The sequence below is a fragment of the Arachis hypogaea genome, chromosome 11 (genome assembly GCF_003086295.3).
Source record: "Arachis hypogaea cultivar Tifrunner chromosome 11, arahy.Tifrunner.gnm2.J5K5, whole genome shotgun sequence".
NCBI classification, from domain to species: domain Eukaryota; kingdom Viridiplantae; phylum Streptophyta; class Magnoliopsida; order Fabales; family Fabaceae; genus Arachis; species Arachis hypogaea.
The window spans coordinates 8,464,569-8,475,372 of NC_092046.1; the positions used below are offsets into that span (position 1 = coordinate 8,464,569).

The window sequence follows — 10,804 nt, forward strand, 5'->3', positions numbered from 1 at the left end:
CTAAAGATCTTGTCCTGGTATTGGATTGAGAGAGTGCTTGTAGGTATCTCTATAAGCTTCCATGGTCAGCCAATGATGACAAAAATCCTCAGCATTTCGATTTATCTTGGAGATGGCTGCACATGCATGGACACACGGCATGCCTACAAGGACAGATGTTATGAAACAGTATCCAACAATCTATTTAAATAGAGACTAATCACCAGAGACATAAAACATAGTGAAACAAATAAGAACACTTAAATGAATACAAACCAGTCACTATCTAATCTAAACTATGTTTAATTAAATGAATACAAACCACTCACTATCTAATCTAAACTATGTTTAAGCAATTATTGGCTACCTCAGTACCTGTTATTTGCCAAAATCTACAGGTGCATATGCTCTTTCCCAAGTCAACAGCCATGTTGGTAGGCCAACCGTGGATCTCAAATCTTTGATACTCTTCGTCTCCACTCCAGATCGGTGTCCATTTTTGAGATTCTTTCCGAATTTTCTGCAATCTACTATGTTGGATTGGTGGGAGCTTACCAACATGGTGGGATAACTTGACCTTGTTTTTTGCAATGGACCGCATCGCAAACATCCGAACCTCCTCTAACAAGGTGATTATAGGCTTAGCTCTGTATTCCTTGATCCTCGAGTTAAAAACCTCGCAGGCATTGTTACAAATGTTATCAATTTTTTGATCGTGTCGGAAATATGCCCTAGTCCATGCTTCTTTAGGCCACTTATCCAAATATGCCCAAGCTCCCTCGTTGAGTCTCTTTAACCTATCCATCTTCTGATCAAAACCATGGCGAGTTGTTTCCCTAGCACACTCCCATAATAGTCCTCTGTACTCCTGCTCTTTCCATTGTTTGTTAAAATTCTTCCATAGATGCCAGACACATCGATGGTGTACATTGGGCATAAGCTCCTTTACTGCTGAAGCCAAACCCTGGACCAGCAACACATGAAAATTCAATTATTGTGCCTCAAACAGACCCCCAAAATATTTTAAGTGACCTCAAACAGACCCCCCAAAATACATTAAGTGACTTCAAACAGGCCCTCGCAACGAATACATTTACTAATCACAGTCCATTACAGCAAGTACGAAATGATTATGCAAATGCAAATAAATCTTACTAATCACAGTCCTCACAGCAAGTATGAATTGATTATGCAAATAAAATCTTACTAATCACAGTCCTCACAACAAGTGTGAATTGATTCCCCAAATACATTTACTCATTTACCTTTTGCATGTCTGACATAAAAGCCCATTTGTTAGCCATGTAGTCACCCAAGTCATCAAGTAGCATGTCCAAAAACCACCTCCAATTCTCTTTATTCTCAACATCAACAATTGCCCACGCAATTGGATATATATGGTTGTTGGCGTCGTGAGCCACTGCTGAGAGTATTTGTCCCCCAAACTGAGTCTTCAAGAAGGCTCCGTCGAGTCCGATCAGTGGGCAGCAGCCAGCCTTAAAACCCTTCTTACATCCATCCAGGCATACATACATTTTTTCAAATATAGGATCATCCCCTTGTAGATATGTACCAATATTTACTGTTGAACCAGGATTACTCTTAAGTAGAGTTTCTGCATAATCTCTAACCAAACCGTACTAGGCAGCTGCATCACCGTAAACAATATTTCTTGCTTCCATTAAAGCGCTGGTTAGTGATGATTTGTTTCGGTCCAGGTCACACCTTCTCCTGAAATATGATTTAGCCTCACTGTGCTTTAAGCTCGGATACCTCCTCAATTTCTTTACCAACTTGCCAGCAAGTCATCTCCTGTTGGCTGCCCTGTTTTTGCTCATCCTAGGACATATGTGTTCATTCTTAAATATTTTTATTTGCCAGCATGTCTCATCAGAATCCCTGGATGCATAAGCAACCCATGAACATCTAACCATATCCTCATCTTCTCCCATTGTCCACTTGCAAATAGCTCTGACTCTGTAGCTCTCATTCCTTCTAAATTTAATCCCCCTACCTTCTTGAATGGTGAATTCTCTCACAGCATCCATAAATTCATTCTTGTTACTGAACTTCATTCCAACTTGTAGCTTTAGTTCACCGAATCGGCCACCCTCGGAGAAGATTGGGTGCACATCATCAGCATCATCATCATCACTCCACTCCTCATCTGAGTTTAGGGGGGTTTTCAATTCTTCAGACTTCCAAGAGTCGTTTTCACCAGAATCATCGTGAATCGGATCATATGCATCATAAGATTTTTTATTGTTTTCTCTGTTACCCAGTACTTGCACCCAATCTACTTCTTCATCAGAGTTCTCCACAACCAGACCGTCATCTTCCTCTACTATTTTCTCATTGCCCTTCTTCCAGGCAGCACCTGGAGCATGCTTTAACTTAAATTCCCTCAACCTAGCTGTTGAGAGACCACCTTCAATATCTGATTCAGTAGAACTGTCTTGTGCTCCAGGCTTGTATAGGCTGTCTTCTGCAGATTTGTACGAATCATGTGAGTCACTGTCACTGCCATTGCTGTCATCGAGGCTTACATAGGTTTTTTTGCTGCCAGTATCTTGTTTTTGTCCCACTACTCTTCCTTTTAGTCTAGCAGAGGATCTTGTTGCAGTATGAATTGATTTGGATGAAGTGGATTTAGATTTATGGGCTGATTTGGGTGTTGGATTGGGATTGAATGCTGATTTGGGTGTTGGAGTGGGTTTGGGCCCAGACTTGGGTCTGGACTTAATTGTATTTGATGTGGGATTGGGTTTAGGTGCTGGTTTGGATGTGGACTTGGGCTTAGACCCTGGTTTGAGTATGGGCTTAGGTGTCTCCTTAGGTGCAGGTTTGGGCTTAGGTGTAGGCTGAGGTTTCTCCTTAGTTGCTGGCCTGGGCTTAGGTGTGGGTTTATGTGCTGGTTTTGGTTGTGGTATCTCCTTCAACAGGGGGGTAGAAGCAGATGCAGGTTGGGACTTGGATGATGCATTGGAAGGGCCTTCACTTGTGCTGTTGATGGGTGATTTGATATGGGATGGACTGGTTGGTGTATTATTCTTTGGGCTAGGTGTGGTCCCTTCGACAACGTTTTCTACACCAGTGGTATTGGGTGTTAGCTCTCTCAATTCAGGTGCTTCTTCCTCTACCATGGGTTGGGAAACTCCATGCTCATAGTATATGTGCACTGTTCCCCCATTATTCTTTGCATAGAAGCACATCTCTACTAGCTCTTTGTCATGACTTAGTGCTCGCAGTCTACTCTTCATAGATCTACCAGGAACAAGCCACCAACACTCAACCATGTTATCATAACCTAGGACCTTGTAGTAGTCTCTCAGTGAAAATACATCTAATACGTCCTCATCCAACCCAGTCAACTCATCAGTGTGATCATTGTCATAAACCAAACTGTCATTTAATTTGGTGACAAAATTGCCTCCATGATGATACACAATCGTTATACGTTCATCCATCTATAAATAAGATTAAGGAGACAATGGTTAAAAACAACACTAAATTCAATAAATTGACAACAACACTAATTTCAATTTGTCTCATACAATCCTTAATCATGAAATATGAAAGAATAAAGCAAGTAAAATCAACAAAATTTGAATATACTTACATATATAATTGTTCCCATTTAAAGGAAATATTAAAAGTGATCATAAGTGATTAATGGGAGAAACTATTCAAATTAGAACATTAAGAAGAAAAATTAAAGATACGGTATAATCCCCATTTACTCAAACTTCTTCAAATATTTTTTACCAAAAGAGCACATTCTTCCATTTAACAAATTGATATGCAAAGAGTTAAAGTCAACTAATGTTAATGAAGCAACTACTAGGATAAACACAAGATTCATCCATAGAATTCACACATGCATATATTCAACCCTATTATTAATATAATCTACAAACTTATCAATATAATATAAGTTGACAATGGTGTTCAACTGAGTTTAAGAATTGTCCTATATTAGCAATTTATGTGTTCTGCTACATTAGATGAAAATATGGAAACAAGCTCCTTTTTTAATGTGATAAGGATCCGTAGAAAACTATGCTAGGATAAGGGAAGAAAGGAATATCTAGAACAAGACGAACATAATGAAAAAATTAGCATAAACTCTGTTAACGAAACAATAATCAAAAGTTAAATACACTGCAATGACTGGCCAAAATACAAAATCCTCAGTTCATGATTATCACTTAAACATTTATGGTGGTCATTGATGCATATAATGTTCAGCACAGAAAATATTTTATTTTTACAAGAAATTATCCAATCAACAATTAAATTAAAATGGGATATGAAGGAGTATAATTGTTATTTTAAAATGGAATATGAAGAATCAAAGACTACTCAAACGGATAAAGAATTGAACGATTCGGTTGATCACAGCCACACACATGTAAAAAAATTAAACCTTAACATACAAAAATTCTATCATCATCAACAACCATAATCAACCACATTCTCTCAAAGTTTCACTGATCAAGTAGGGTGAAAAAAATGAAAAACAACACACAACCAACATTTTGATAAAAACAGAGCACGATAGTTGAGAGCATCGATTTTGTTACTATCCTGTTTTTCAAAAGATGACTCCCAGGTAATTAATCTTCACAATGGGGGTAGAAAGAAGTAAGAAAAGCTTCAAAGCTCCATTACTGTGACATCCATGGTGCTTCTCTGACGGGAAGGAAAACGAGAGGAAGTGGAGGAAGAGAAAGGGTCAACTGAGTCTCAACTTTGGAGTGGTTAGTGTTTGGATTTTCATTTAACTCCTTCCTAGGGGATACGACGTCATTTCTAACAATTTCGGCGCCAACAGTAAAACGGCATCGTTTTGAGACTGCCAGGTGTCATTTAAATTTGCCAGGTCAGCTCTCCGGTGATGGAAAACGCCGGAAGGGCCAAATTGAGGCTCGAGGCAAAATTTCAAGGTACAATTAGAGTCAATTGAAACCTTAAGGGCTAAATTGAGTCGGGGTCAAATTTCAGGGGCTAATTTGAGTATTAACTCGCTAAATGTATATTCTATGAGTTCAGTCTAAGTTTGGTCTTCTATAAGGTAATTAGATTCTAGTTTATTGTATGCAACGCAAAGCTTTCTTTTTAAGATGATCAGTGACAATCAAAACGTTTTCATTAAGTGTAAATTAATAAGTGACAACATATAAATAAATGTTCAAAATGGTCCCAAAATTTCAAATCGCTACTCAATTTAGTCTTCTACTTTTAAAAATGACCAACTAAATTTCTGAAATTCCAAAACGTGTATCTTCGTTAGTCCCTTAAATAAGTGTCGTCTAAATGTTGATGATGTGGAACGCGAAGTGTCATGTGGGCATTCCAGCTGTATGCAGATGTATACCAAGCTTGAATAGTTGAATATGATTCAAATTAGTATCTAGAATTGCTTAATAATATCTAAATTAATCTATTTTTAATTATAAAATCTTAATCACCAAATTATTGTCTTCTCTTCTTCGACTTTTTTGATGTCATCTTCTCTTCTTTGACATTTCCGCTATCTTCCAGTTCATCTTATTTTCTCGTCTTCGTCTGCGTGTGGTGGGGAGAGATGCCAAAGTAGCTCAAGTAGGAATAACTCTGTAGGGAGACCTTATAGCAACAAAGGAATATGCAATAGGGGAGGTAAGAACGTTGTTTTCTGCAACTGCGGGCTTCGGATAGTGATGAAGTACTCAACGATGACAGAGAATTCTAGTTGACCATTTTATGGTTGTCCAAACTATGAGGTAAAGTTATGGCTCTGAAGAAAATGTTAAGATGGTTCCACTTTGAGGTTAGATTTACCTGCATTTTTTAATTTGTAGTATGAAATCCATTGTAATTTCTTCCACTAGGATAATGGATGTGAAGAACCAGTTTGTGCAACACTCATTCGACAAGAAATTTTGCATGAGTTTAATTAGAGGATGACAAGTTTGGAGAGTGATGTTAAGTGCTTGAAGATGATGATAATGGTGTTGCTACCTTTTGGTGTGTGTTTATGTTTTAGCTTGTTGGATTTTATTTCCAATAAATGATGATTATGTTGTGAAATTTTAAATTTCTTAAGTGCTATGTAATGTGTTGATGAAAATGCAACGAAATGGAATATTAAGTTTGCATGAGTTCAATTCTTGAATGATGTATTTGTTCTGATAAAGTTATGATCAATTAAACAAAAAATAGATAAATAAAAGCATACAAAAAAGCTAAATATGAATTTAAGTTAACATAACATCACATTTCTCGGAGTATGAAACGAGTGTTTTTGTGCTAAAGCACAATGTGCATAACATACTATCACAACCCAAAATATCATAAGTCATAACAACATCAAAGGCCATACATACAGGTTTCAAAAGTTACACCACAAAAAACATAACATTGTTTAACCTTAGCATTCAACCACAACAGTATCAACTCAAAAAGTAATTACACATTGTTCTAGCTACACATTACAAGTTTATAAAAGGGAACTGCATCGTGAGAATTTTTTTCAATGGGTTGAATATTGGGGTTGAAACAAACTTCAAGAAGGAGGTCAACTTTCCAAAGGTTCCTGCACTAGCTCCCTGACTAGTCTCTCTTGAAATCTCAGTTGGATGTGGAGCAGCAACAGTAGCAGTAGTGATTGCAGTTGTCCTCTTGATAGAGAGTTTGTTGTGCCTTTCACTTTTAGTCCTCAGAAGTCCTTTCTTGGCATTCTTTGTAGTCTGTGATAGCAATAACAACAATAACATCCATAACACTAACAACAACAACAACAACAAAAAATTTAATAATAACAACAATTACCTTAGTTGTAGGTTCTTATTCAACTCCTTAACCCCAACCTCAGCTCCTGCACCAACAACCTTACCTTCCTGACCTTCAGCACCAGCGTCACCCTCATTTGCAGCATCTTCGGCATATTTTGCAGTAGCTGCTAGCTCATCAGCCTTTTTTTTTTTGCTATTTCATAATCCCTTGTTGTGTAACCAATATCTCCACATGTCCCACAAGTGAATTTGCCATATTTTCTCTTCAATTTTATTGCAGTGCGCTCCTAACTCCCCCTAACAAGTGCCTCATGTGCATCTTTTTTTCTTACATAATGTAATAGCCTTTCATGGGGCTTGCTCCTTACAGGTGGTAAGCAATGGAGGTATTGTGAGGTCTTTCACAACTCTTAACCTCTTACAGGGTTGATATGGTACTCATAAGTTTTGTTGTAGGATCTCATTGTTAGCCATACATGAACATAATTCTCGAGCCTGCTATTCATGACTGAAATTACAACTATTTAATGACGACAAGGTAACCCTAGCAAACAATAAAATTGAGTAATTAAGTGTTTAGGATAGGTATTCTACCGTACAATTATACACAAGAAAATAAAATATTGCTTACTCGATAACTGCTAAGATCTGCAGCTACATGTTTGGTTTCCCAAATCAAACATGATCTCAGCCACATCTCCAAACCACATTGGTGTATGATACCTGCTGTGATACCTCTCCTTCGCAAGTCTACTTGTTGAATCGGAGGTAGGTGTCCCACATGGCTAGAGAGTTTCAGTTAGTTCCTTGCCATATTAATCATAGCATACCTCCTATCCTCCTCCAGTAAAGTCAAGGCGGATTTGCATCTATATGGTTTAGTGGCAGCATTAAACACCTCACACACGTTACACACATTGTCAACTTTTGGAAAGTCCTTGTAGTGAGTCCTGGTCCATGCATGCCTAGAAAACTTGTCTAAATACGTTCACGCCTTCTTATTTACCCTCTTTGTTGACTGCATATGTCCATTGAATTCCTGGATGGTCATTACTTTAACACACTTCTAAAACAAGCTCTTCAGGTGTGAGTCCTTCTATTGCTTCTGGAAGTTTTGCCACAGGTGCCATGCACATAAACGGTGATGCGCGCCTAACATAACCTCACGCAATACTGGGATCAGACCCTACAAAGCAACAAAATAGTCCTTCAATATAGGTTACAGTCACTGATAACTGGTGCACGAATTGTGAATCACACTTTCACAACTCGTACCACTAACCAGCAAGTGCACTGGGTCGTCCAAGTAATACCTTACGTGAGTAAGGGTCGAATCCCACGGAGATTGTTGGTTTGAAGCAATCTATGGTTACTCTGTAAATCTTAGTTAGGAAGTCAATTATATTTATCAGTTGAATTGCGAATAAACAGGAGAGCATGAATTAAAAGTTACTTGTTATGCAGTAATGGAGAATATGTTGGAGTTTTGGAGATGCTTTGTCTTCTGAATCTCTGCTTTCCTCTGTCTTCTGATTCACGCACGGACGTCCTCCTATGGCAAGCTGTGTGTAGGTGGATCACCGTTGTCAATGGCTACCATCCATCCTTCCAGTGAAAAGATTCCAAGTGCGTTGTCACCGCACGGCTAATCATCTGCAGGTTTTCAGTCATACCGGAATAGGATCTGCTATCCTTTTGCGTCTGTCACTACGCCCAGCACTCGTGAGTTTGAAGTTCGTCACAGCCATCCAATCCCAGAATCCTACTCGGAATACCACAGACAAGGTTTAGACTTTTCGGATTCTCATGAATGCCGCCATCAGTTCTAGCTTATACCACGAAGATTCTGATTAAGGAATCTAGAGATATTCATTCAATCGGATATAGAACGAAGGTGGTTGTCAGGCACACGTTCATGGTTTGAGGAAGGTGATGAGTGTCATGGATCATCACCTTCATCACAGTTAAGCGCAAATGAACATCTTAGATAGGAACAAGCATGTTTGAGTGGAAAACAGAAATACTTGCATTAATTCATTGAGACACAGCAAAGCTCCTCACCCCCAACAATGGAGTTTAGAGACTCATGCCATCAAAGAGTACAAAGTTTAGATCTAAAATATCATGAGATACAAAATAAGTCTCTAAAAGTTGTTTAAATACTAAACTAGTAGCCTAGGTTTACAAAAAATGAGTAAACTATGATGGATGATGCAGAGATCCACTTCTGGGGCCCACTTGGTGTGTGCTGGGGCTGAAATTTAAGCAATTCACGTGCAGAGGCCATTTGTGGAGTTGAACGCCAGTTTTTGTGCCAGTTTGGGCGTTCAACTCCAGCTTTTGATCCTTTTCTGGCGCTGGACGCCAGAATTGGGCAGAGAACTGGCATTGAACGCCAGATTACGTCATCTATCCTTGTGCAAAGTATAGACTATTATATATTGCTGGAAAGCCCTGGATGTCTACTTTCCAACGCAATTGGAAGCATGCCATTTCGATTTCTGTAGCTCTAGAAAATTCACTTTGAGTGCAGGGAGGTCAGAATCCAACAGCATCAGCAGTCCTTTTTCAGCCTGAATCAGATTTTTGCTCAGCTCCTTCAATTTCAGCCAGAAAAATACCTGAAATTACAGAAAAACACACAACTCATAGTAAAGTCCAGAAATATGAATTTTTCCTAAAAACTAATGGAAATAAACTATAAACTAACTAAAACATACTAAAAACTATATGAAATTAACCCCAAAAAGCGTATAAAATATCCACTCATCACAACACCAAACTTAAATTGTTGCTTGTCCTCAAGCAACTAGACAAATAAAATAGAAGACTAATAGGTTGAGAAGCAATAATATTTCAGAGTTTTTGAGTGAAGCTCAGATTCTAATTAGATGAGCGGGACTAGTAGCTTTTTGCTTCTGAACAGTTTTGGCATCTCACTTTATCCATTGAAGCTCAGAGTGATTGGCATCTATAGGAACTTAGAATTCAGATAGTGTTATTGATTCTCCTATTTCAGTGTGATGATTCTTGAACACAGCTATTTTATGAGTCTTGGCCGTGGCCCTAAGCACTTTGTTTTCCAGTATTACCACCGGATACATAAATGCCACAGACACATAATTGGGTGAACCTTTTCAGATTGTGGCTCAGCTTTGCTAAAGCCCCCAATTAGAGGTGTCCAGTATTCTTAAGCACACTCTTCTTTTTGCTTTGGACCTTGACTTTAACCGCTCAGTCTCAAGTTCTCACTTGACATCTACACGCCACAAGCACATGGTTAGGGACAGCTTGGTTTAGCCGCTTAGACCAGGATTTTATTCCTTTAGGCCCTCCTATCCACTGATGCTCAAAGCCTTGGGATCCTTTTTATTTGCCCTTGCCTTTTGGTTTTAAGGGTTATTGGCTTTTTGCTCTCGCCTCTTGGTTTTAAGAGCTTTTGGCTTTTTCTGCTTGCTTTTTCTTTTTCTCTCTTTTTTTTTCGCCTATTTTATTATATATATTTTTTTTTCTGCAAGCTTTGTTCTTTGCTGCTTTTTCTTGCTTCAAGAATCATTTTTATGATTTTTCAGATTATCAATAACATGTCTCATGTTCATCATTCTTTCAAGAGCCAACATATTTAACAGTCTTAAACAACAAATTCAAAAGACATATGCACTGTTCAAGCATTCATTCAGAAGACAGAAAGCATTGCCACCACATGTTACTAATTAGAATTTTTCTTATTAAAAACTCGAAATTTTATTGCCTCTTATTCAAAAGATCTACTATTTTATTCATGTTTGCTGATGATGAGAAAAATAGACTATAACTTAATTGGGGATAAAATCAAAATAGACACTAATTACTACTAATGATCATGTAATGAAGACACAAACATAGATAAGCACTTACCATAGAGAAAACGAAAAACAGAGAAAGTAAGAACAAGGAACGAGTCCACCTTAGTGATGATGGCATTTCCTTCTTGAGGAACCAATGATGTTCTTGAGCTCTTTTATGTCTCTTCCTTGCCTTTGTGGCTTGATTCCTAGTGATTTTTGGTA

At 38.1% G+C, this 10,804-nt stretch overlaps 1 protein-coding gene across 1 annotated transcript; it reads right to left on the reverse strand.

Annotated features, from left to right (window-relative positions):
• Positions 1–1,514, reverse strand: LOC112720921 (uncharacterized). The gene is made up of 3 exons (XM_025772015.1): positions 1,245–1,514; positions 355–943; positions 1–143 (listed from the first exon to the last, which is right to left on the reverse strand). The coding sequence occupies exons 1-3, from the start codon at positions 1,512–1,514 to the stop codon at positions 1–3; spliced, it is 1,002 nt and encodes a 333-aa protein (XP_025627800.1).
• Positions 1,515–10,804: the final 9,290 nt, after the last annotated feature.

Excerpts from the sequence above, each read along its gene's own strand:
- LOC112720921 (XM_025772015.1), bottom strand. The coding sequence starts at position 1,514 with ATGTATGTATGCCTGGATGGATGTAAGAAGGGTTTTAAGGCTGGCTGC. Across the intron at positions 944-1,244 it reads TTATGTCAGACATGCAAAAG|GGTTTGGCTTCAGCAGTAAA; the intron begins GTAAATGAGTAA and ends TTGCTGGTCCAG. Across the intron at positions 144-354 it reads TAGATTTTGGCAAATAACAG|GCATGCCGTGTGTCCATGCA; the intron begins GTACTGAGGTAG and ends CTGTCCTTGTAG.